This window comes from Netta rufina (genome assembly GCF_964035555.1).
Source record: "Netta rufina genome assembly, chromosome: 3".
NCBI classification, from domain to species: Eukaryota; Metazoa; Chordata; class Aves; order Anseriformes; family Anatidae; genus Netta; species Netta rufina.
This window is the reverse complement of record NC_140125.1, coordinates 25,070,107-25,094,533: the sequence shown is the minus strand read 5'-3', so window position 1 is coordinate 25,094,533 and position 24,427 is coordinate 25,070,107. Positions and strand designations below refer to the sequence as shown.

General features: G+C 38.2%; 1 protein-coding gene across 1 annotated transcript in view; it reads left to right on the top strand.

Annotated features, from left to right (window-relative positions):
• The window catches only part of PPP2R5A (protein phosphatase 2 regulatory subunit B'alpha), a 43,741-nt gene that overhangs the window by 13,192 nt on the left and 6,122 nt on the right, over window positions 1-24,427 (top strand). The window contains exons 2-8 of the mRNA XM_084285112.1: window positions 4,912-5,108; window positions 9,722-9,823; window positions 14,739-14,831; window positions 17,120-17,250; window positions 17,447-17,506; window positions 18,462-18,570; window positions 20,954-21,007. Of these exons, the coding sequence (XP_084141238.1) occupies window positions 4,912-5,108; window positions 9,722-9,823; window positions 14,739-14,831; window positions 17,120-17,250; window positions 17,447-17,506; window positions 18,462-18,570; window positions 20,954-21,007 (746 nt within the window). The remainder of the gene's footprint in view (window positions 1-4,911; window positions 5,109-9,721; window positions 9,824-14,738; window positions 14,832-17,119; window positions 17,251-17,446; window positions 17,507-18,461; window positions 18,571-20,953; window positions 21,008-24,427) is intronic.

The following is a 24,427-nucleotide window of genomic DNA, read 5'->3' as shown; positions in this document are numbered from 1 at the left end:
TGAGTTAAAGCAGCTCGCAGAAGGGGCTGACAAGTTGCAGAGCCGGTGTTGAGGGATGGATGTGACTGGGAGCAGGGGAGGGTAAGGGAGGAATAAATGACAAGGGAGTAGAAGGGCAAGGGACCTCTTTCCTCATTGTCAGCCAACCATTGTGCTGCCTGCCAAGCTGCAGACACAGACTTCGGAGAACTTGGAAAGATACCGTGTCTCCTCCCATTACATCAATTGCATCAAAACTCCATTTTTTAACAGTGCCTCCTCCTTACCAGCTCTGTAGCACAAACACCGACACTTTCGGGTGCTTCAGGAGATTGCGATGACAGTGTACACAAGAACTGCACAGAACAAAAATAAGATTTAAAATGAGGTTAGGCAGGTTTCCTTATGCTTGACTTGCGTGGGCTAGGCCAGAGATTCAACAGCGTTGATATTCAAATAATGTGAAGAAAAAAAAACACAAGTATGATGTCTCATGGTACCTGTGCTTCTCTCTGTGTCACTGTTAGGGCTTCATTCTGTGCTAGCAGATCCCACTGCCGTCGAGTGCAGCTGCACGTAGCACAGTAAATATTGGAAACCTGTAACAAGTGTTTGAGAGGGTTTGTTTTGCATTGGCAGGGAAAGTAAGGTTTTCTGAATTTCCAGTTTGTGAAGGGAGTTCCGATTTTTTGACTTTCCAGTTGAGAGGGGAGTTCTGGGGACTTGGATTCTGCTTTCTGCTGAAGCGAGGATAGTGTTTTGTTCCCTGGCTTTGCACAGGAGGTCCTGGATAAACAGTTCTGTTGAGAAAGAAGAAGCATCTTTCTTTTCCTTCCAGGAGAAATGCCTGTAAACATGCGAGATAAATACACTGTGGGAAGACGTCATTGTAGTCCCCTGGTTAGTGCTATGGCGGTGTCTGTCTCTCGAGTTATATGCTCATGAGGTAGCTCAGACTGTAAAATTTCTTTATCTTTATTTTGGTTGGGTCCTCCCTGGAGAAAAAAATCATATTTTAACTCAGTGCTCCATGCTCAGACATGGACTGATAACCTGGAAAGTATTAAAGCATTTGATTTTGAGACCAATCTGTACAGTCATGCAGCTCTGATGTTTAGTAACTTCTGCTCCGGAGGAACTTGTGAGTTGACTTGTTTGTAATTTTTTATCCTTTGATATTGTGGCTATTGTATGTAATGATGAGGCTTTTGTAAACAGTAGTAGTAGTCTGTTGAGAATTTCAGTACCATGAAGTGCAAGGATCAAATGAACTATTTTCATCAGTTGCAAACATATTTTACCATCTATCCTGCAAATGACCAGAGGCAATGACAATCCTTAGAAAGAGTGATGGTTAAAATGGATCGTAATTTACGATAATTTTTTTTTTTTGTATTGGACACAACTTTTTGTTGTTAGGATTTTCTACTGTCATATCTGATTAGGAACTGTCTCTCTGTGGTTGCCTAAAGTGTCATTAGGACCTTCCCAAGGACCTCAGGTCAACTGACAAACAGCCCTCATACGGATGTAACAGTGGATTTAAAGAGTTTCCTAAGACGTGCCTCTGTTGAGCAGCCTCTGGAAAACAAAGTTGAGCAAATTGGATTTTGATCACCTGGAGCAGACAACATACAGACCATTTTCTATTATTTTTTTAAAGTGACTTTTCCAACAGCATACAGCAATGTAAGGACAGGTGGTTAATAGAATTCAGTCTTTGGTGTTCTGTTTTGTTTTCCACTTGAAAGTACAACCCGTCCCTAGGGTTATTTTCTTGAAGCATCCACTGCCTACTTTGAACCTGTGTTACCTTCTGCGGTCCTCCTGGTATTTAGGGTAAGCAGTTTTTGTGAACTTCATATGCGTGGAATAAATCTTGATAGAAGTTAAATTAAAACTTATTTAAAAATTGTGCCACAGGTTAAACTACTAAAGCTCAAAGCTCTGGTGTTGATGCAATAATGTTGGCAGAGTTTATTTTATTCATAGAGCTGGAATAAACTATTGCAATATGATTTTACTGCAACGTAGGGTTGTCTAGCTTTTGCTGTGCTGGGACAATTAGGTGTAGTTAAAGACAAGGCTTAAAAAAGCCAGGAATGCTGACATGAATATCCCCAAAGCAGGCGGTGGTTTCCATGGCACCTGTCCCCAGCATTCCTGGGATACAGGTGCCATGTGTGAGGCAAGGGCTAAGCACATGAGATGCCGCAGGACTAGTCCTCGTGTTACCTTCCTTACAGTTTTCATCTCTTGCACGTGTCATTATTTCACTATTTCCCCTTGTCATTGTGAGTAATGGATGCATGCGTAGAAGAAAATACTTTGTATGGCTTGGCTTTAAATGGTGCAAGTAACAACACTGATTTATGGGCAGGCTTTTCATTTAGGAAGATGTCTAATTGAGATAGATCAGATCGCTAATGAAAGGGACTGGTGATGCGTGGCCGCAGAGATATGATCTCTGTTACTCTGATGTTGAAATACAAGTGGCTAACACCAGGATTTCTTTGATGTTCTAGGGAAGGTAATAAGGGATTTGATGATTTCTTCTGAATTCTGCTTGCTTGATTTCAACTTTGTTTTAACAAGTTTGTTTTAACCACTATGAGGAGTATTCAGACAATGTCAGCTGGTTTTTAAAACATTAAATTTTGGTTAATGAAACTTGATTTAACTGAACATCACCCAAAGATGCTGTATTTGCTGCACCTCACTACTGGCTTTTGCTAACGTGGAGCATAGTCAGGTTTTTAGTGGGCAGAAGTAAGAGCAGATCTGAGCCCTGTGTGCGGACGGCTGGCAGCACGAGGTTAGGCTCAGGGTAAGCTGTGTGTCCTGGGGCAGTTCCGCGAGCGAGGCTTTGGGGATGTTACCCGCAGCGTGTCACTGTTATTGCTCTGTTGCTATGGCGCAGGTCTTACTCATGCAACCCGCTGCCGAATATTAGACGATCTGAGCTGAAACGTTATGTAACTTACAAATGTTTTTACAGCTGACGTTGATTATTTTGCAGGGTGTAACGATTCACGTCTTTGGTATCGTGCGATTTGTAGATAGCCGAGCAAAAATTAGCATCTTACGACATCCGCATTCAAAAGGAAAATGGTTAAAATTGCAGAATTAGCATTCAGTAGTACAGATCGCTCTTTATGAGGGAATAATAACCTCCGGCTTTCTGAAAAGCCCGCTGAAGTTGTTATGCTCAGTTAATAAGATCTTAACTGTCAGATGGCAAACGGGAATGCAGTGCAATACAATATTCTGGTGTTTGGACTTCCAGGGCACGGCGAGCAGTTGGGATTACAGTGGAGGCATTTCAGGCCATTTTAGCAATTACTTTTTTGCTTGTACAGAAATGCAAGAATTCTGTCAGATAATGACTGAATGCTAAAACCCCGGTTGTTGTTCTGGCTGCTAAGTGGGAGGTGCTTGGTAAGAAACTTAAGCAACTGGCCTTGTCAAAGAGTGTCCGAGTTGTTAAACTTACAAACTTAAAGTTTGCTTATTTAGAATACTCCTAAAACAATAAAGAGAAGTGTGAGACCTTTCTGTGTTTTGTTCAACCTTTAAAGTGAGAGATAAGATTTCCAACATTCAGTGTTACAAGGCTGGGTTCCTTTCCTTGTTGTGCTAATTTCCTTCTGAGGAAGCAGCAGCGTTCATGTAGATACTGCAGGGAATGGATGAAGCTAAGGAATTAGGTAGTCTGTCTATAGACAGGTCTTCAAAGTTTTACAGGGGGAAAGCATTCCTTAGTCCCAGATAAAAAGACGTTTAGATGTAGAGCTTAGGGATATGGTTTAGTGGGGACTGCTAGCGTTAGGTCAGAGGTTGGACTCGATGATCTTGAGGTCTCTTCCAACCTAGAAATTCTGTGATTCTGTGATTCTGTGAAAACTGGGAATAAAAATTTTTCAGCAGAACAGGTGAAATCCCAAGTGACTGATAGAAGAGCTGATACTATTGCTGGAGTGACTAGGAACCCCAACGAGCAAAGCAAAAAAGCAAACAAAGGGCATTTGGGTTCTCAGTGTGTGTCTAGGCAGTATGACAGTCATCCGATTTCTCAGTTAAAACTACAGCTGCTTTTGCTGTGATCCTGCAAATTTCAGTTATAATATTCTCAGGATGTATTAAATTTTCGAAGTATCCAGTACTCAATAATCCATCTGCCATAGAGCTAGTGTGAAATACTAATGGAGTAATTCTGTTTATCTACTACTGGAGAAACTGCACCATGAAATGATGATGCAGAGTCACACATTGTCGTAACGGGCCAAAAAAGATGGAAAGCCTGACATGACTAAGATCATGATAAATTATTTAAACCAAAGCATGAACATTCAGGATTAATCCTTTTGAAATATTGGAGTTGATTCTTAAGAGAAACGTTCATCACATGGTATCAAAAGTATGCAAGGTTGCATCGTGATTTACAAAAAAAAAGAAGAAAAAAGACAAGGTTCCTTCAAAGCAGATTTTACAGCTTTTAAGCAGGTTATGTAATAAAGGATTAGGGAACAGAATGAGACAAATCGGATGAATGAAAGGTTAGTATGATGCATTGCTTGTGTATGTGACTTTTAGTGAAGGCGAGTTGGTACTTACTAATGTCTGTGTACCTCAAATAAAATTAATTCACTTATTTTCCATATATACATCTTCAACTATATTCATTATTTCTATGAAATACAAGTTTTAAATAGTGAATTTTTCATTCTAGCATACTTAAGCAGATCCATTCACTATCATTCAGTTTTTACAGTATTGTCTATTAATTTGCTGGTCCTGCATCATACCATTCCTCAGTTACAGGTCTGACACATGATGGGAATTTTAGTCAACAGAACAGATTTAGTAATCCTGAGTTTGCTTCTATGGACTTAGGTGTTGTTTTTTTGTTTTTTTTTTTCTTTCCTTTTACAGATGCCACCTCCAATGAACAGCAAGATCTCTTTTGTCAGAAGTTGCAGCAGTGTTGTATACTCTTTGACTTCATGGACTCTGTTTCAGACCTGAAAAGCAAGGAAATTAAGAGAGCAACACTGAATGAACTGGTTGAATATGTTTCAACAAATCGTGGAGTGATTGTTGAATCAGCTTATGCTGACATAGTGAAAATGGTAAGTAGAATCTGGAATGGAATGTTCATGTGATATATTAAATTTGAATAAAATATCCTAAATGAATCAGTTTACAATTGTAACGGCACCTAACTCAGAATTGCTGTTGTTTTTTTTCTGCTTATAAAATATAATATCATTTGTTAGTGATATCTTGGCTTACAGGCTTGCAGAGAAAAGAAAACCACACTACTTGTGTGTTCTAATTATTAGCTGAAATATGATGCTTTCAGGGTAATTAAAATGAAAGAACTGGTGTAATGCAGATGCTTGCATTCTGGATAAGCTTTGAAGTCATTCTCATTCAGAAAATGGAAATATTTCAGTGCTACCTGTCTTTGTTTCTTTAAGAAAGGCAGTGGAATGACAGCATAAGGTCTTCTGGTAAAGATTCTTGTGGGTGCTAGTGTCAACAGAAAGGTTTATCAGTGTAAGAAAACGACTGTGCTTTGTAAATACTTGGTGTGGTTGTTTGTTACTGTTTGGGCCTGAGAGAGCTGTGCTGGATTGGTCTAAGTGGTTTTCTCAGTCGTAAACCACAGAATGACTTGTACCGTGCAATTTCTACAAATGGCTTGTTGAATAAGCAACAAAATATGTGGCCGTATCTGCTGACTTTCCCAGATTTTAATGTGCATTTTCAAATGCTACAGAAGAGCTGTTTTACATATAACTACTACTCCACGTGCAGGGAACATAACTGAAGGACTATTAAAATACTTCAGAATGCTTTCAAAACTGATTTCTCTAGATATTTGAAATGTAAAAATAACGTGTTTAGTCCCCTTGCATTTAGGCTAACGGTTGTCTAAACTTTGGGTAAATTTACATATGCACAATGCTAACTTTGAAAGTAGCTATCGGGTGAGTAAGCAGACTTAAGAATATGGCCTGCAACTTTTTATGGTTTTCTATACACTGAAATCTTTTTTTTTCCTTCAGTGTTGTTTTTGTTTGTTTGTTTGTTATATTTTTTCTTTCTAAGAACATTAATATAAACAAGCGTAGAAATTATACTGTTATACTGAAGAGCTAAGATATATTGAAACACTTCTAATAGTTTTGTCTGTTTCACCAGATGCTGCTTAATTGTCACAAAAGATCTAGGACACTTCTGTTGTTTATTTATTTATTTACTTTAAAGGAGATGTGTTTCCTGTTTTTTTTTTGTTTTTTTTTTTTTTTTTTTTTACCCAACACCATAAAGGACAGAGTCTGTCCACCTATTCCTCAGCTTTTTTTCCCCCACTGCTGGTGGCAACAAGCCTGAATCCTTCTAGTATTTTCTTACTGTGTGTGTCCTCTGTAGCCTGCTGTTCAAAGAAGGAGTATACTAACTAGCCTACCATACTTGTTGAAGGGTGAAGAGATTTTCTTTTATGTTGGAGCTGCTTCCTTTTCTTGGAGATATGGTGTTAAGCTGTTCTTTTGAGGATGTTGTTGTTGTTGTTGTTGTTGTGCAAATGATTGGGCTCTGTGGATGCTTATTTTTCTTTCCAACAACCTTCCATCTCCTTTTCTCCCTTAAAATGACAGAAAACGAAGAAGGCCTTAAATGCTCAATGAGAGCTTTTCCAGAGCTTGAGACAAAAGATCACTCCAAGCCTGAACAGTATTTTTAGTCTCCCTGGCAACTGGCAGCAGCAAAGGTCTTTGCTATGAATTAGGACTAAGTACCAGCTTTCAGAAAGAGCTCTGGAATGGGTCTCTCCCTTCAAACAACACGTGTATCAGGTTTGAGGCCTTTCATTGTAGCTTCTATGAGTTGTAGAACTTTTTTTAATTTATTTTTTCAGACTTTTTTTTCTCTTCAGTGTTAGTGCATTAAAAGAAAAGGCATTTGATTTTATTGTTTCCCCCAGAGTTTGAAGGATAGTGGTTTTGAGGCAAAAAAAGTAGAAATCAGCCTTAGTGAATCCCAACTACTGTGGCTGGTAGTAAAGGATGGACAGACCACAGCAATCCCCTTAGAAAAAGCCATAGTGGCCTTGGTGGCAGAAACAGAGCTAATTTCTTTCCAAAGCACCTCGTCTTTCCCTAGACCTGGGACCCCTTTCCTGCAGCTTGCAGAGGAAGCAGCACAGTTTCATTGGAATTGCCTTTGTCTTGGGGAGGCAAAGTCAACAATCCCTTACAGATATCAAGAGGAAAAATATTGTTGTTGCTGAGCAGCACATAGGCAAGGTGTGTGCAGGTGAGGAGGTCTCTTTGCTTTCCTTGCCTTTGCATGGTCTCTGATACTGTGATAGCTGCTGAGCCAAAAGCACACAGTCGTGCCTCCTGCAACTGTCCCTCCTCTGCTTGGATCCCGAGGTAGGCAGCACTAGTTGAAATGACACTAATACATTTTCAGGCCCTCAAGGATGGGATAAGATTATAAAAATATCTTTGTTTAGATGTGCAGGATTATTTTTTGGTGTACCAGGCAACCTGATTTTTCTGTAATTCCATTGCCAAAGTCTTTGTGTTAAGAACTGAGGAAAAGTTTTGCTTACGAATAGTTTTGAAGGGGGAGCACAAAGGGCTGTGCACCTCCTTTCTAGGTCATCCAAAATTAGCAGTTCCTCGGTCTGGAAATTGTCTATTGAAAGTACTCCGAAGCTAACAGCAAATTAGGGGTTGGCATTACAAGTCTTTTAAAAGTTTTAAAACCTCCTGGGAACCTCGAAAGCTATAGCCTGTACCATGTTTGGAAGCAAGACGTTAGTAGAAGAAGCAGGTGAAACTGGAAGCAAAACTATTTCAAATATAACGAAGTCATTGAAGCAGTTCTTTAGGGGAGACTGGTTAGTATAAAAACTGTATACAGCTTGTTCTAAGATTTTCTATGGAGACTGATAATGCTAGTAGATGTATGGAATACTCTGGAAATCATAAAATTAGTTTTTGAAACATCTGGCAGAGAGAACTGCTGTTTCTCTGCTACAGCAATGTGTTTGGTAGTTAATACCTTTGCTTTGGACTAGAGACTTTGACTGGGTCAGTTCAGCAGGATGCATCTAGAAGTAATAGGATGTATTGTCAAGAGATGTTACCAGAAGAACTGTTACCAGAGGTGTAGCCTCAGTAGGGGACTGATTTGTGTGTTTTTCGTGGATCTTTTCTTGCATGCCTAATAAGAGTAGACATTATCAAGTAACAGAACCAAGATTTGGTCCTTGGCTTTGATTAAAATGCAAATTCTCTCAAACCCCTGTTTTTCCCCTCCTTCCCCCAGACACTTTTACTTGTGTCCTGTTATGTTTGCAGCATCAAACAACTTCAATACAGCTTCTGCTGTTCAGAAAACTGGGAGATCGTGCTCTAATGGCCATATCCACATATCCACAGAACATCATTGCCCTTCTAGTGTAGAGCAGCAGTACCTGCAGATTTAACGTGTCCAGCAGGCCACAGGGATGGGGCATAGAATGGAGGAACTGAAAAGTCAGTTCATGCAGTAGCTTTAAGCCTTGTTTAATGAAGCAGCTGATTCAGCTATGCAGAGCCAGCTGGTGACTTCAGGATATTTTCAAGCCCTCTTGCAGGATCCTTCCAACACCTTGGAGACTCCATGGAAGCTGTGCAGTAGCATTTGCTGCGAACTGTCAAACAGTCTTTCTTTTGTGCTTAGCAGGGTTGGGTGGTTAGCAGCTATTTGAAACAGGTTTGATCGAAAAGGCTAATGTGCTTGAAAGTTAATTGGAAAAATTGGGTTAAACCTGTTCCTGAGAGAACAGTAGAAAATGCAGAAATGAAGTTAACTTCATGTTCTCTATTGTTCGTGTTAAAGAGATTTAAAATCCAGTGTGTTGCATCTGGCAGATGACATGGCATTTATTTTTCTTCTGACATGCGAAAGATGGGTTTTCTATCCAGACTTGCATATACTTGAAAAATCCCCTTTAAATTTGCTCTTTTGAAATTGATTTGATATGACTATTTTGCTACTGAGTTACTTTGATTACCATTTTTCTGTTTTTTGTTTTGTTTTGTTTTGTTTTTCTCTAAGTTACTCTGTGGTTAGATCAAAAGGTTACAATTGTTACATAAGTTTGACTTCCCCAAACCTTGAAATATCTTGAAATGACGGAAGATGAAAAACTGTAAACAGTTCTTCAGCTCTTTCTTACAAGTAAAGAACACCTTGAAATGAAGTTAAGTGAAGAACTCTAAAATTAGATATATTTTGGGATTGTCTGTCTTAGATGTGAAGAGATCTGTTTAAATCACAATTGGTTAGTCATGCTGTGTTTGATGTCTTATATAAAACTTCAGCTCTTGATGTCACATAGTTTAAAAAAAAAAAAAAAAAGAAGTTTTATTATGGAGGAAACAAAATGTTCTTTTAACTTTAATGGCTCTAGAGAAAAAAAAAAAAAAAAAAGATATGACAATATCTAACTGCAAATCTGTAAAACAATGAAGCCAAAAATTAATTTCTTGGTATTTTCGTTAGCCTGCCTCATGCTTTCCTCAGTTTGAATTCAGGGCTTTTAAAAAATGTAAAGAAAAAGGTGTTTTTTTAGCTGGTGTCACTTCATGTACTTTTAGGATAAAAGCAATACCTTGTTCGGTGTGCTCTGTGGAAGAATAAAAAGTGATACAATTAAACTTCATTTTTTTTGTTACAGATTAGTTCTAATATTTTCAGAACACTTCCACCTAGCGATAATCCAGATTTTGATCCAGAAGAAGATGAGCCAACTCTTGAAGCCTCATGGCCCCACATACAGGTGTGTGATTCCTTTATTTTCAAATCATCTTGTAAGGCAAGAACCAGGAATGCATACTTGAGTAGTTTTTTGCCTTTGATATGAACTTTAGAATTGAGCTTTACGAGTATAAGTGTGTTTCTATGCTCATAAGGGAAAAAGTGGTTGTTTTCCTTGCATGTATAAATACAGCAGAATGTAAGCATTCCAAATTGCTTAAATGCTCTTTTTGTTTTGTTTTGTTTTAAATTGAGCGATTGTGTTATTGAAATGTGGTATGTATATATATGTCTTAAAATTGTGTGGGTATTTTGGGTAATTATGTTCTTTATTTAAGAGATTGTTTTCTGTACTTGAGCAATTTTTGTATGATTTCAGTGAAATATAAGCAGATGTTAGCAATTCAGTTTCTTGTGACAATAACAAAAATGGAGCAATAGCCTTTATTTGTCTTTTCAGCAAGAAATAGATATCTCCTCATTCTTCCCACCCTCTTCCCTCCCTCTGTGCAAAAACTTTACAATATAGGCGTTGTTGTTTGGTAACAGTTGGTTAGTTATTCTATTGTTGCGCTCCTGTACCAATCTCGTGATTATTATAGCGTTGCTGTATCAATCACGTGATTGACTTGCAGTACTGATGAATTTTTCTCAATAAACTGTTAAAAGTTGAGGAATTCCAAGTCACTTGTAATCATCCACATTCATATCTCAGGTTATTCGTTGTTGAATTTGTAAAAGTAGTATCTATTAAATAAAATCTGCTGTGTAGCAACTCCTAATAGTGGGTAGAAGAGTAATTGCTGCTGCATATCTGTATACCATCTGCTCCCCTCTCACAGAGGAGCTGGGATGGTACTCTGTCCTCATAATACCACATGGACATATATGTTCCTGTATATCAATGATATAGTATAATCAAGAAATGCTGTTATTAAGGCCTGGACTTTTAATACTGGATATTTAAACTTCCATGTTCAGGATAGTATTTCAGACTTAAACCAAGTAAGAAACAAGATATCACCAAAAAAAAAAAGGCTGTGATAATAATTAGTTTGTGGATGTCTGTGTCTAATTTGTAGGAGTAATGGCTATGCCTCAAATAAAGGGGGATTGCTTGGTTGGACAGGGGGAGGTTTGCAAAAGGGCTATGCAAATGTCTCTTATGGTCGGTAGAAACATCATCATCTGACTTCAAAATGCCTGTCTCTCAGGAGTAAAACTTGTAAATGTTTTCTCAGTTCACTTTAGGACACAAGTAAACGATAGTTCTTCTTATAGAAAAAGACTTGTGGTTTCTGTGACCGTTTCACTTTGTGCTTTATGCTTGTCTAAGAGAAATTGAAAGAGTATTGTGTGTTATTATCTGAAATTTTATTTTCAGTGTTTTCCTTTGCCTTTTTCTAAATGAGTTTTGGCCAGGCTGCTTGATTATTGATCGTGGATTTCCTTCTCCTGCGTCAGTTATTCATCCTGTCCTTGGAATGGATTTGCTCACTGCAGCACAGTGACAAGTTTGTGTTTTCCTCTCCTTTCTTTTACATTTCATGTGCCCACAACTGGATGGTAGAATTCAAAATTCTGATCTGTCACATAGCCAGTTTTCTGGGAGGGAGAAGAAGAGAAAATCTGAATCTCTACTGTTCTTTGTTCTGTTTAATCTGTTGACGTTTCTCTATACAAAAACATCATATATAATGTCTTAGTAACTTACCAGCAGCATGCATAGCCACTACAAAAGACTATAGACCTACATTGAAACTGGTGTGACATGAAAGACACAACTTTAAAGCAATGCTCCAGACAGTTGTAGCAACTAAACTAGGGTACAGAGGCTAGCGTTAGTCACCCTGTGTTTCTATTTAGGGACCTGTGGATGGTAGAGTTGTTAGCTTAAAGCAATAACATTCTAGTGGTCCCTGCAAGAAGGAACACAGAATCACCAAAATGTAATAGGAATTATTTGCTCTTTTACCCACGCAGACCAGTTTTTGAGAACTGGAACTACCAAAGCCAACAGTTCTCCCATGATTTAGTAGTATTACTAACGGTAACCCTTCACTTACACTCAGGAAAGTTGAGCATAGCTGTCTGGTTTTTGTTTGTTTGTTTTAAGGTAGGACCAGCCAGTGTCTGTTGCAGGTAGAATCCACCCTTACTCTCCTTGTTGATGCTTAGGGTTGTGCTTCTGAGTTTGCAAGCCTTAGCTTACAGAAGAAGGGTGCCTGTCCGGAAATGGCCATTACAGTTTGCTTCCTGAAACACCTTGGATAGAGCTTCATGGATTTCCCAAGGAACTCCAGAGTCACTTGACACTTTTACCAGCTCTACAACTCACTTTTGAGCATGGATTGGGTAGCTAGCTGTTCAGGGATTTTTGAGCCCTAAATATTTGTTTTTCTGAAAGCTCCTCTCTTTAAGAACAATAGCAACAACTGAGGTTCTGCAATAGCCAGGATTATACAAAGCATTCAAACAGTGACTAATGCATCTTTTCTCTGTTGTAGAAACGAGACATGCTACTAATTAGTTTTGCCATCACATATTGAGAATCTTGCATTAGTATTGATGTGTTCTACTTTGTAGTCGAGCACACCTATTCCAAAACCTTGGGTTTGGTTCTGATTGATACCCTAAAGTTAATCTTGGGCAGTTTGTACAAAGATGCTGTTAGAGCATTATGCTTTAGCCTAGTTCTTCTGCTGGCTGTTCATCCCTGTTCCCATATCTATTTATGGAAAGAAGCCATAATTGTCCTCTCTGCCCCACCTTGCTTTAGGAGAAACAAAACATCCCCGTTTAGTCTTCACTCATAAGGGGCACTGGGGCCCAACAGGATTCTAGGGGCTCCTCTGCATCCTTTCAGGTTTTAATAGATTTTCTGCAGCATACATAGGACTGTGCATCTCTGTACTGTATCGTACATCAGTATCTTCCTGGAATATGTCTGGTTTTCATTTGTTGCTGACATGGCTTCATTGTGTGGCTGGATCTTTGTTACCCGTGGTTTACTAGCATTTAGGACCAGTATCCATCCCTTCATTTCTCAGTTTAATATTTTCTTGTTGCTCAGCAGAGGTTTTTCTTGTCTTTTTAACTGTCTTTGCAATCGCTGAGTTCTGTCCTGTATCTGTCTATTATTACCTGAGGCCTTCAGAATTTTCTTGTCCCTTTCTTACTGATACCCTGATATTGTTTTCCCCCCCCCCTCTGGTGATAGCTTCCAATATTGCATGCAGCATCACCCCAGCAGTTATCCTATGACTATTATTTGTTGTGGTCACTGATAGAAATGTTTAATATATGAAATAATGTATGAATAGTTAATGAAATTTAATTCCAAAATTAAATCCTATAAAACCGTTAATGACTTCCCTCCAGTCATATGCTTCCCATTTCAATACAAACCACTAACAAATTTATCTAATTTCTAGCTTGAAAAAGATCAGTAGCCATGGTCAATCCCTAAGACAGAGGATGGAGTGTGGAAATATGTCTGATTACGCTGTTGGATTGGCTATTACCAGACTTCTAAAAAATTGTCCTCTATTGTTCTGCAACTGCTATTGTCTGCAGTGTTTATGTGCAAGAAGACAAATTAAGGCTGTGCAGGGAAGCTTGGGTTTTATACAATTCTGTTTATACGACATTTGTGTATGTTTGGACTGTTGATTTGAAAAGCTATTGTTATGGTCTCTGTCAGAGGGGAGGAAAGAGTGAAGGGGAACTTGTGTTTTTGAGCTTCTGCTCTGCAGATACAGCATACCCCACTTGAGGCTATGCGTAATAACTGCGAGCTCAAATGTTCTAGATAAAATTGCTTATTGCTGAGTGTATTTCTCAAGTGAACTTTTTAATTATGCATTACTCAGATGCTGGATTTTGGGGGTTTTATAGGTACTTGTAGTGGTAATCGCTGAAATACATGCCTGTGTGTATGACCTCAGTGGGGGTTTTATTCAGGAGTCCAGCCAGTGATGTCTGCATACATCTAAGCTGCATTCTAGTATTATTGCTAATTGTTTAACTATCGTGGGGCTAAGACTAGTCATTGAGACCATAAGAGGCCCTGAATGCATCTAAACTGAAGACATTTTTCTTCTCAATTCTGTCTTAAGAGATGCCTGATGTGTATTTTATAAATTGGGAGAGCGTGCATCCTCCCCCACCTGCCATTGTTATGGAAACAGTAATTTGTCTTGGACTTCTGATGAATCCAAAAATATGGGACTTGTGCTCTGGCTTCTTCATGCCTTTCTCTGCTACCTCAGGCCCTCGCTGTCTGTCTTTCCATCTGTGGGCCATCTGTGGGCAGGATCATAGCGAATGGGGACTTGAACTCAATAGAAATAAGTACTACAAAATATAAAGGATATTGAAGGTAAATCTGCTGAAGGTCCTTTTGTTTGAATTGAATGCCCAGGATATAGAAATGTAACGTTAAGCCCAATTGTTAGGCTTCTACATATTCATTCAGCTTTTTAATGACCTTTCATTTTTGGAGCTTGCAGCTGAAACCTGGCTTCAGAAGCATTTAGCAAACTTTCTTTAATCTGTTTTTACAGAATTACATAATGTTAGAGCACTTAACTTTACCCTCAGTGCTGATAAGTGTTTGATAACTTATTTCTACATAATATGTTCTTAATATAGTAGGAAGTGTGAATTTGAGTAATACTTAGATCTTTCACTTGATTTTTGTGTTACAGTGATATCTTCAGTAAATTATTTATTAAGCTTTGACTCTTCTGAGAATTAAAATGTTCTTGATACTTACAGTAATTCTTACAGTAATTCCACTAGAGGCCATGATTAAGCAGTGATGTGTTAGACCTCAGTTTCCTTTTATACCTTTTATGTATGTAAATAACATACATAAAATCCATATTATGGTGTGCTTATTAACTTGTTCAAAATTTTCATTTTCATGTTTGTAGTTGGTGTATGAATTTTTCCTAAGATTTTTGGAGAGCCCGGATTTTCAACCTAGCATTGCAAAAAGATACATTGACCAGAGATTTGTACAGCAGGTGAGTAGAGAGGTTTTCTATCTCAGATTCAAAGACCTCATCTCAGACTTAACTGCCGATTGTATGCTGAGGAGAAAGCAAAGCTTTTGTTTTGACACTGGGTTAAACCTTAGTTGTTCCAGCAATGATTTCTGCCAAACACTAAATGAACAGCACTTCATATCGCACAGGCTATATGTAATTAGCAACTTCAGAAACACTGTTTTCAGGTGGTATCCTCAGTGTTTTGCAATACAAGATTTTTGTATTTTGTATTTTGTGAATATGAGTTGTGCTTTTAATGATTTGTAACTTATTTCCAGTCAAATCAACAGTGGGCCAATTAAACTGTTTTAGTGCTTTGTAGTGCTATTTTGTGTGTTTTTCATAGAGGTTTATAATGGGAAAATGTAGAGCAGAATTGTTTTTCCTGTGAATAACTAACTTACTGTATATGAAGTGTGTTCCAGCACCTGCTTGTTGTTAGTGGATAGTGTCATTCTCATACTATCATGTGTTAAGCACGGAGGGAAAATCAAGTAAGAATGTACATAGGAAAATCATGGAAAATTATGTTTCACCATGCAAAGTAACTATGAGCAAGAAAGTTAAGTGAGACGTTAAATATAACTTGTCAAGGCTGTATGATACAGTAACAATTTTTGTCCCATATTACCTCAGAGGGGATTTTTACCATGTCAAAATACTCATTTTTTCAAGGAAAAACTTGAGTGAGTGTTGGCAAGCCATAAGAGTACAGCAATGAAAAATAACAACATAGATGAACACTCCCCCTTCCCACCTTCAGTGACTGTTTATATTTCCGTTTGTTTGGTTTTACTGTTCTTGTTTATAGGTGTTCCCTTCTCTGTTTTGTTCAACTTACACACAAAATTCAAGGCTGAAGCTGCTGCTGACCTACTGGCCATGCAAATCCAATTCACTAATTGGACCGTGGTTCTTAGGAGCCACATTGCAGAACTTCAGTTCCTGATGTTTTCATGTGATCTTTAGAGTACAAGAAAGACAGTGCAGTGCACAGACAGCTATAAATGGGAGAAAAAGTGGGATAGTGACCCTGAGAAATTCCTTCTAAATGTAAAAATGAAATGAGCCCGAGCAAACTTCTTGAACAGCTGTTTCCAGTGTCTGTTGCTGCTTGGTGTAGACATACCTAAGCTCATAGACCTGGACTGAGCAGGAGGCTGTAGTGATTACTTGAGCTAAGTTACTGACTTATTGAGCACGGTTAGTATTTCTAAATATGCTCTTACTTGGACAAACAGGAGGGAAAAAAAAAAAAAAAAAACAACAACACTAAAGTAGTGGCCTGTAACGGGATTGGAATACCTTTTGATGTCTTCAAGAGTGCAGTCTTTTCTGTATCCTTGGAAAACCTTCCAAAAGCAAAAATGTGTGGAAAGTCTTGCTAGCTTAGCTTATTGGGACATTTAGTCTGTTTTAGAGAATCAGTTAATTTAATTACTTTATGATTCTTATGAATTTAGATTTTTGTAATTTTTTTAATTAAATCTGGAATGTGTAACATTCTTGTATAGGAACAATACCAAACATGATCATTACCCAAAATCAATAAGAAGAAAATGGGGTGTGCGGGGTAGGGGGTGTGTGGAGGTGTTTAGATAAAAGGAGACACTGATAGTAGATTCAGACAGAAAAGAACCAACTTCTACTTGTGATTTCCCACCCCCGCCCCCAGCCCATTTTTAATGCATTATCATTCTGTTAAACGTATGTATCCCTCTTCTTCCCCTGGGGAAATGCGCATTATTCTTATCATAGACTTGTCTTACAAAATGATTCTGCAGAGAATTATGGGTTTGCTTAACCTTGAACACATGAGTAGCTTATTGAAAGCAGTATTACAGGATTTTAATTAAGAAATTGTAAATATATGACATAAAATTGATTCATTCTTATATCTTAAAGACCACTTACCTAAACCACTTACCTAAAATTTGGTAATCTCATTCTTAAAGTTTCATTTTTATTTTGATAGTGTAATTGTTGGAATGGCTTTGTTCATGTCTGTTGGATACATATGTTTTGATATGACTGAAATGAAGCTGCTAGGTTTGCTTATAAAAAAAAATAATTAAAAAAAAAAAACAGCTTTACTAAAAATCTAATTTTGAAAGTAACATTGGACATCCAAACAAAATTTTAGGTCAAACTGATTGTATTTTCTCTAATGCAAACTGTAAGTTCAAGATAAAGCTCAGATTGGTTAGTAGCATGACAAAATTTAAGTCTTCTAAACGTAATAAATTTCAATTTAATTTTTAAAGTTATTGGAGCTCTTTGATAGTGAAGACCCACGAGAACGTGATTTCCTAAAGACAGTTCTTCATCGAATTTATGGAAAATTCCTTGGTTTACGAGCATTCATCAGGAAACAGATCAACAACATTTTCCTCAGGTATGCCCTGTCTGGCTGTATGTCTGTATGTAAGGCAATATTTTATATTACCTTCATGGTCTGTGACTGCAGTGATTTGTTCTTGAATGAAAAGACCTGGTTTTGATCTGTGATATGGCTTTCAAATATCTAAAATTTATTAAAGATTTTTTCTTTTTTGAATCTCTCTCTCAATTTTTGTCTCTTTTCATAACAGGTTTATATATGAAACAGAGCACTTCAATGGTGTTGCTGAACTTCTTGAGATATTAGGAAGGTAAGCTTGACCTGACAGAAAAAGTATGAAGTGTTATTGTGGGTGTTTGCTTCAGCTTTCTTGCTTTGGAACTGGGAAAGGGAGGAGTATAGTAATGAGTGATAAAGTGCAGTCACTGATATAATCTAATACTGTCTTAGTTACCATGTGAATATAAAATTAGGATATTGAGTATAAATTGTTCTTTTTCAGTACAAGTTTTAAAGATGACAGGCAAAATATTTCTCAAGAGTCCTTGCTTGTGAGGAATATATCCAATAAAGGACATGTTCTTTGACTCAGACAGTGAATGTTGACTTTTCACCTCACATTGAATAAAATGCTTTAATCTTCAGCAGGCTGGTTTTGTTTAAATGATATTCAGGAAAGCTTTGTAAGTGCTTTAGTTACCATTTTTGCCATTAATTCACTAATTTCATTTTTACTTAAGTTTTTTTGTGGTAGCATTTTACTAGTTTTCTAAAACTGTCACTGATATATTCACAGTAGAAAAATGTATAAATATTACTGCCTTACTGAAAATCCAAAGACTGTGCAAGTATCATGGAAAAAATCGTAATGAAAATCAAGTGAAAGGGATACCATTTTCTCAAATTAATCTAAAATCTAGGGAAAAAAAAACATGCCTGAAGGACTGCTGTTCTACTACTGTCTTTTAAAATAAAATTGAGTTAGTGACAACTTTTTCACTTCATTTTTGTACAGAAAAGTTGTTCAAAATAAGCGTTCAAACTGCAATGTTAAAATAGCATAAACGTTATATACCATCTATTTTTTTCTCCTGCAAGGCAAGTTGTCTTAAGTGATTCTGTGCAAAATGAATCAGCTTCCTGATGTGTGTAAGCTTTACCATAGATTATTTTGCCTAATGGAGGTTGTGATAAAAATACTTTTTTAAAAAAACTTTTTTTTTTTTTTTTAAATAAAATTAAATCCTACTTCTTCATGTTTTCAGTATTATCAATGGTTTTGCACTGCCACTGAAAGCAGAACACAAGCAGTTCCTTATGAAAGTTCTGATTCCCATGCATACTGCAAAGGGATTAGCTTTGTTTCATGCACAGGTAAGCTTTTGCCTATTTTTAAGAGTTGTGGTTTTCCCTGTATTTGCATTTGAAACTAATGAAAATGTAAAGCAGTATGTGTTATAATGTTGATATTCCGAGGTATTTGCAAATGCAATCTCAGATACTTATTTATTTTTAAGATCTTACATATCTTGTTTTAATTGTGAGATATTTAGCATATCTTAAAAATGCTAGAATGTAACAGCAATTCGAAGTCACATCAGCTGAAGTTTGTGTAGTTTGCTACTCAGTCACACTTTAGTCCTAGGACCTTGTTCCATTGCTACTTCGTTTATGTAACTGAAATGCTGTGTATAAAGGCACCTGGGGTATGGCCAGGTGCTTATTTCAGAAGTGCTTTTTTATTTCTAAAATTCCAGTGACTGAAGAGAGGGGAAGGGTGTTGGATATAAATGGCAGAAATGCATTATAGCTCTCCAGATCAGCCAGAAATTATGTAGATCCATGACATGCTGTCAAAATGTTGCAGTTATTCATTTGACTTCCATTCTTATACTTAGCACAGACGTTCATCGTCTTATTGGAGGAATAATATATATCCTTTCCAGACATATGGCACTTGAGTATTGAGTGTATTTGATGAAAAGTCGCAAGTAATTCTGCTGTGGCTAATTAAAAATTTGCTTTGTTAACTTAGTCAGCTTGCTAATATAGCTCCTTTATAGACAAAAGATACAAGGAAATGAGTTTCTAATTAAGGTGAAATCATTATGACTATATAGCCTACAAACAGGATCAAGACAAGAGCTCAGTTAAAACTTTATATGAGAGCTAGGAATTAATTTAACTAAATCACTTGTCTTTGTGGTTTATTACTGTGCAATAGGCTGCTCCATGGAATGAGTCAGTGATATGAAAGGGACCTGTCATATGCCAAAGGTATTCTCACTGATAGATCAGTACAGCAAGCTAGCCTTTTTTCTGTAATATGTTTAATCTGGGCCACTGGTACCTGAAAGGGTGCTATAAACTCGGCTGTACTGGGTGCTTTAAAGTAGTGTTTGGCTTGTTGGCCAGGCTATTCACCTATCCCTTGGTAAACCATTAGTGCCATGTACCAAAATACCACTTGGAAATGAAGGAGCAGTTTTGTCACTGTATGTTTCTGGCTTTGTGTTATCCGGAAACCAGCACTGAGCATACTGCACAGTCAGGAGTGGCCCATTGCTTTGTTGCTACAGCACAATTTAGCCTGCTCTTAAAGTCTTAAAGCTGGCTTAAGATTGAGCCTTTGTGTCTTTGAACAATAGATATATTGCACAGGAACACTTTAATGGGATTTTGAGATTGATGTGTGCTGTGTTACTTTTGGGATCCATGCATACACATCCTTATCCTGAGGGTAGGAGCAGTAAGTTAGGTTTGTTGTAATTACAGTATTGTAATTGCCTCTTTTGGGATAACAGATTACAAAAAAAAATAGAAAGGTAATGCTTGATTGCAGACTACTTAAGTATGGAAATATGTATGCAGTGCCCATAAATAATTTTGTCTCTGATCATGTTGTGAGATGAAGCATACTGTGATTTCCCCAATTCAGTCTTTATGGAATCTAGGGTTTCAACTGCTTCAGCAATAGGGTTAGTGTATGGCTCTGTGCATGGCACAGCTGTGGTTGTTTTGTTACTTAACTGCATGCTGAGTAACTAAACAATAGGTAAATGTAAGGAATTATGGAACATACAATATCACATTTTGGCCTGGGCAGAAATCACTGAGGGCCAGGAGAGCATGCTTGTGACTTGGTCTCCTTATGCTTCCCGCACTCTCTGCACTCTTCCACCCGTGTCTGTTACTGGCCACTGCTGGGGACAGGATCCTCAGCTGGATCTGAGCTCTATGGGCAAACATCCTTTCACATGTAATCTTACCGCTGAATTTTGACACCTATTATTTGAGTAATGTGTGGTCAGTCAAAGTTGTTCTTTAAAGCTTTTCTTTTGAATGAAAGTACCAACTTTTTCCCCAAAAATAGATGTTTGAAAATCCTAGCTTATTCACAGTGTAATGTTAATACAGGAACTGAAGGTGAGGAAAACCTGTCTAGATAATGGATCTGAGTTAAGGAAGTACTGTCAAATTTAAAAGTGATTCTCTTCCAGGATGATAAAATTGAAGATTTTTGGTATGCAGGAAGTTTTTGTAAGATACAGCTAGCTTGTATATCTTGCTGTTTTAATTGCTATTTTGTTTAGTTTGGAAGAACTTTAAATGGCTGTTCTAGGGGTGTTTGGGTTGGGGTTTTTTGTACCTTCTTCCTCATCTGAAGTGCTTCCATTATAAGTCGGGATATTTAGTTTTGCTGCAATGTCTAAACAGTGTCTGTTTAAACTAAATAATCATATGAATTACATTCTAGCTCGCCTATTGTGTTGTACAGTTCCTGGAAAAAGATACAACTTTAACAGAGCCTGTAAGTGTTTTTTCAGTTGAATGTTTTTCTATTTTTAATTTCAATGTAGTATCTCACTGCAGCTCATTGGAAATGCACAGCAGCGCTATCTGTGATATCTTGATTAATGATCCATAGTCATTGGGGGGGAGGGAGGGGGAATAATAATTAAATCTAGGATGGTTGTTAAGAAAGTCCTGGGTTTCAAAATGCAGGTATCTCTTAGTCTATAACCAAGATGGAGCACAAATTTAAATAAAAATTTGAACCACTGAGATCATGTGAATCACCTTATATAAGAACTTATGTAACAACTGTACTCCCTCCTGGTAACAACTAAAATTTCAATGTTTTTGGTGCTGATGGCTTATGCCTAGCATTAATTTTCAGGGAAAACACAGTCAGAAAATAAAAGTGAGAAAGAGTAACAGCACTTTATTTAGACAGAAGGACCCTGATGTTCCCCATGTGATGTTCCTGTTCTGTCCTCTCAGTTACTGGGGTGCCTCTTGGCAGTTACAGTACAGGTGCTTCAGGCATCAGAGGCTTTTCCCAGGTTGAATCTCCCACGCCATGCATCGGCAGTTCAGCCAGAAAGGGGATTGCAGTGCTTTGTGCAAGTAGTTTGGCAATGCCCATAAAGAAGAATGCAGGCAGGGCAGCACAGCAGCTTGTGGGGAGACAGACTAACATCAGACCAGCTCAAAGAGAAACTTAGTTTGACAATCTGATGTCATTCTGTTAGGGGTATGTTGGAATTTAAACGCTTCATCACTTTTTGTGACAGAAAAGTGAAGAGCTTATGTGATTTGTTTTTTCTTAAACAATGCTAATCTTCACCAACCTTTCAGTGGAAGCTTGTTTTCTGCAGGGTCACTTAGTGTTGGTGTTCGTCATCAGGAAAGAAGTTATTTTGTAGGTGGTGGAAGTAGGCCTGACCGTGTATAAATTTGTCCTGTCTGCTTGAAGAGCCTTCCTCCCCACTGCACTGCAGCGTTGCCAGCTTAGCTGGTCAATAAGCTGATTTTGTTGGATAGGGTGAGGAGAAAGGAATTGTGTAAGCTCAGTTCCTTAAGCCAAGGGATAAAGCAATCCAGGTACTTGTACAGTTACAGTTGACACATGAGCAGCAAGTGTGTAACCTTACATAAAAGCCTGCAAGGCTGAATGAAGTGACAACATGGCAAAGTCCTGATGTGAATTTACAGAACTGTGATACAGGCTCCAAGCCCAAACTCTGCAGGGGGAAGGCAGGTCTTACTGACGTAGGAGTGCCACAGTACGACTCTGAGACTTCACCTGGGTCATAGCTTACAATTCTGGTCACCTCATCAACAGTAAAGATGAATTCAGAATGGAGAAGACACAAGACCTGTGCTTGCCTTGGTCATTAATTTGAACATACAGTAAAACTGGTTTTATAAAAGAAGAGTGTTTATAAGTGAAGCTTTAAGAAACTTTTTGAAATGCTTGAAATGTAAGTGTTGAAATTTGATGGGGCAACTGATGAAATAGCACTGTATTTTTTTTATTTGGCTTTAGGTCAAGTAGTATTTTAAGCACTCCATCAGAAGGCTATCTTCATGAGTACCTCACTGTTATTATTCTGGCAGGAATTGTCACTCAGGGTCAATTTAGAGGACATTCAGTCCGAGCTCTTGTAACTGCGGTAGTCTGCCTTAGGTCAGTCCTGATGTTTGCAGAACTGACAAGAGGAGCTCATTACCTAACCCTGCTAAGTGCCACAGCCTTTACATCGGAGAGATTTCATATCATGAGAACCAGGCTGAACGTGCAGCCCTGGTGCATAAGCTGTCTAGCGGGTGTCTGCTGCTGTAAGTCAACTTTATAGGAACTTTGTAGCCTGGGGAAGAATATTAATTGTGTGCGTTTTGTGTAGAAAGAGCGGTAAGATTTCGGATCTGTATTCGTGTATTTCTTGGAATAAGATCTTTGAACTTAAATGTGCATGTATCAGCTTTTTTAATGGGAAAGCATGGTCAGGCTGGAAACTGATCCTCTAAAAAGCGAGGATTAGGTATGTTGTTGAGGTCTGCACTTCTCTGCTAAGAACATGTTATTTCTTTGTCAAGTTAAGAAGTTGAGAATGTGAGTCTATGTAGTGAAGCACATTTGGCACTCATTGCTGAGTGCTGGAAACTGGGCTGCTGTAGCTAACCCAGTTTTGTGCTTCCAACACCAGGAAATTCATGCTCCAGTTAAGAGGTGTATGGTAGGTTGTCACAGCTTTCCTTTGGCAAATGCAGCCATCTGACATTTTTTGGCTTTCTTGCATTGTTTTGGGGAGCAGGGAAGGTGTTGACAGAATGAGCTATTGCACCTGTCAATGTTCCAGTTTGTTCTTTAGAAATACAAAATCTCAGTAGTGTGTAACAGCCATTCAGTTACGAACTAATTAACGAGAAAAAGTGGCCCTAGAATTAAAGTGTATTTAAATTGTGAACCTAGACAAACAAGTGTAATCAATTTATGCCAGCCTGGCTTCTTGAAGGAGGGGGAGCAGGTGATGCGAGGACTGCCAGATCAGGTCATGTAGAGAAATGGAGCTCAGGGTTTTCCCTCCCCATGTCACCACACCGTGTTCGTGAAGCCAGCAGCGAGGAGGCCAGGCCAGCAGCGGAGGAGCGGGGCAGGGAGCGAGCTCTGCCTCTGTGGCCAGGCTGCAAAATGGCCCCATCAGGTATGGGATGGTGGCAATGGGAGTCTGGCTGGCTGGGGCATGTCACCAACTAGGTACAACTGCATGGCTGAGGCTCTGTGAGGGATCTGCCGTTCTTCCCGTGTAACTTGCTGTTTTTCTGGATTTGAGCATAAGTTTTTGAGCTGCCTGGGGTTTCACTTGCCAGGTTTCATCTGAAGTGACACTCAGTTTTGTAGAAGCAGAATGTTTGTGTATCCTAGGATCGAAACTGGTGAGCACTTAAAATCCTATTATTGTCAGAAAGTCACTTTTGGAAGTACACATCGTTGTCAACAAAAAAGCCAGCTGGGAAGGTTAAAAGTAGAAAAAATCAACATGGGAAAAATCAAATATGGAAAGTATTCGTGTAGTTGAGTAAGCTTTATGGTTGCGTATGATCCATTAGGTGCTGTTATATCATAAAAGCAGAGGTCCTTTGCTCCAAATGAAAGTTTATAGTGCTTGGGGAATGTTTCTGCTTCCAAAACATGCAGTTACGGCTTTTTTTAGCCAGCATTACTTTTGTAATTTAGATGCCATGTCAGATGTTTGTTTCTAGGAAACAGGCCTCCAGTCTTTTTGTTTGTTGTTGTTTCCCTGTTTCCCTCCTCCTCCACCTTGCCCCTCTTAGGAGCTGTGCTTTCTAATTACGTTTCCTGAAGGGTTTTTTTCTAGTCTTACATGTGATAGTTTCCAGTGTAGATACTGGAAACTATTTTCTCTGTAAGTTCATATCATTT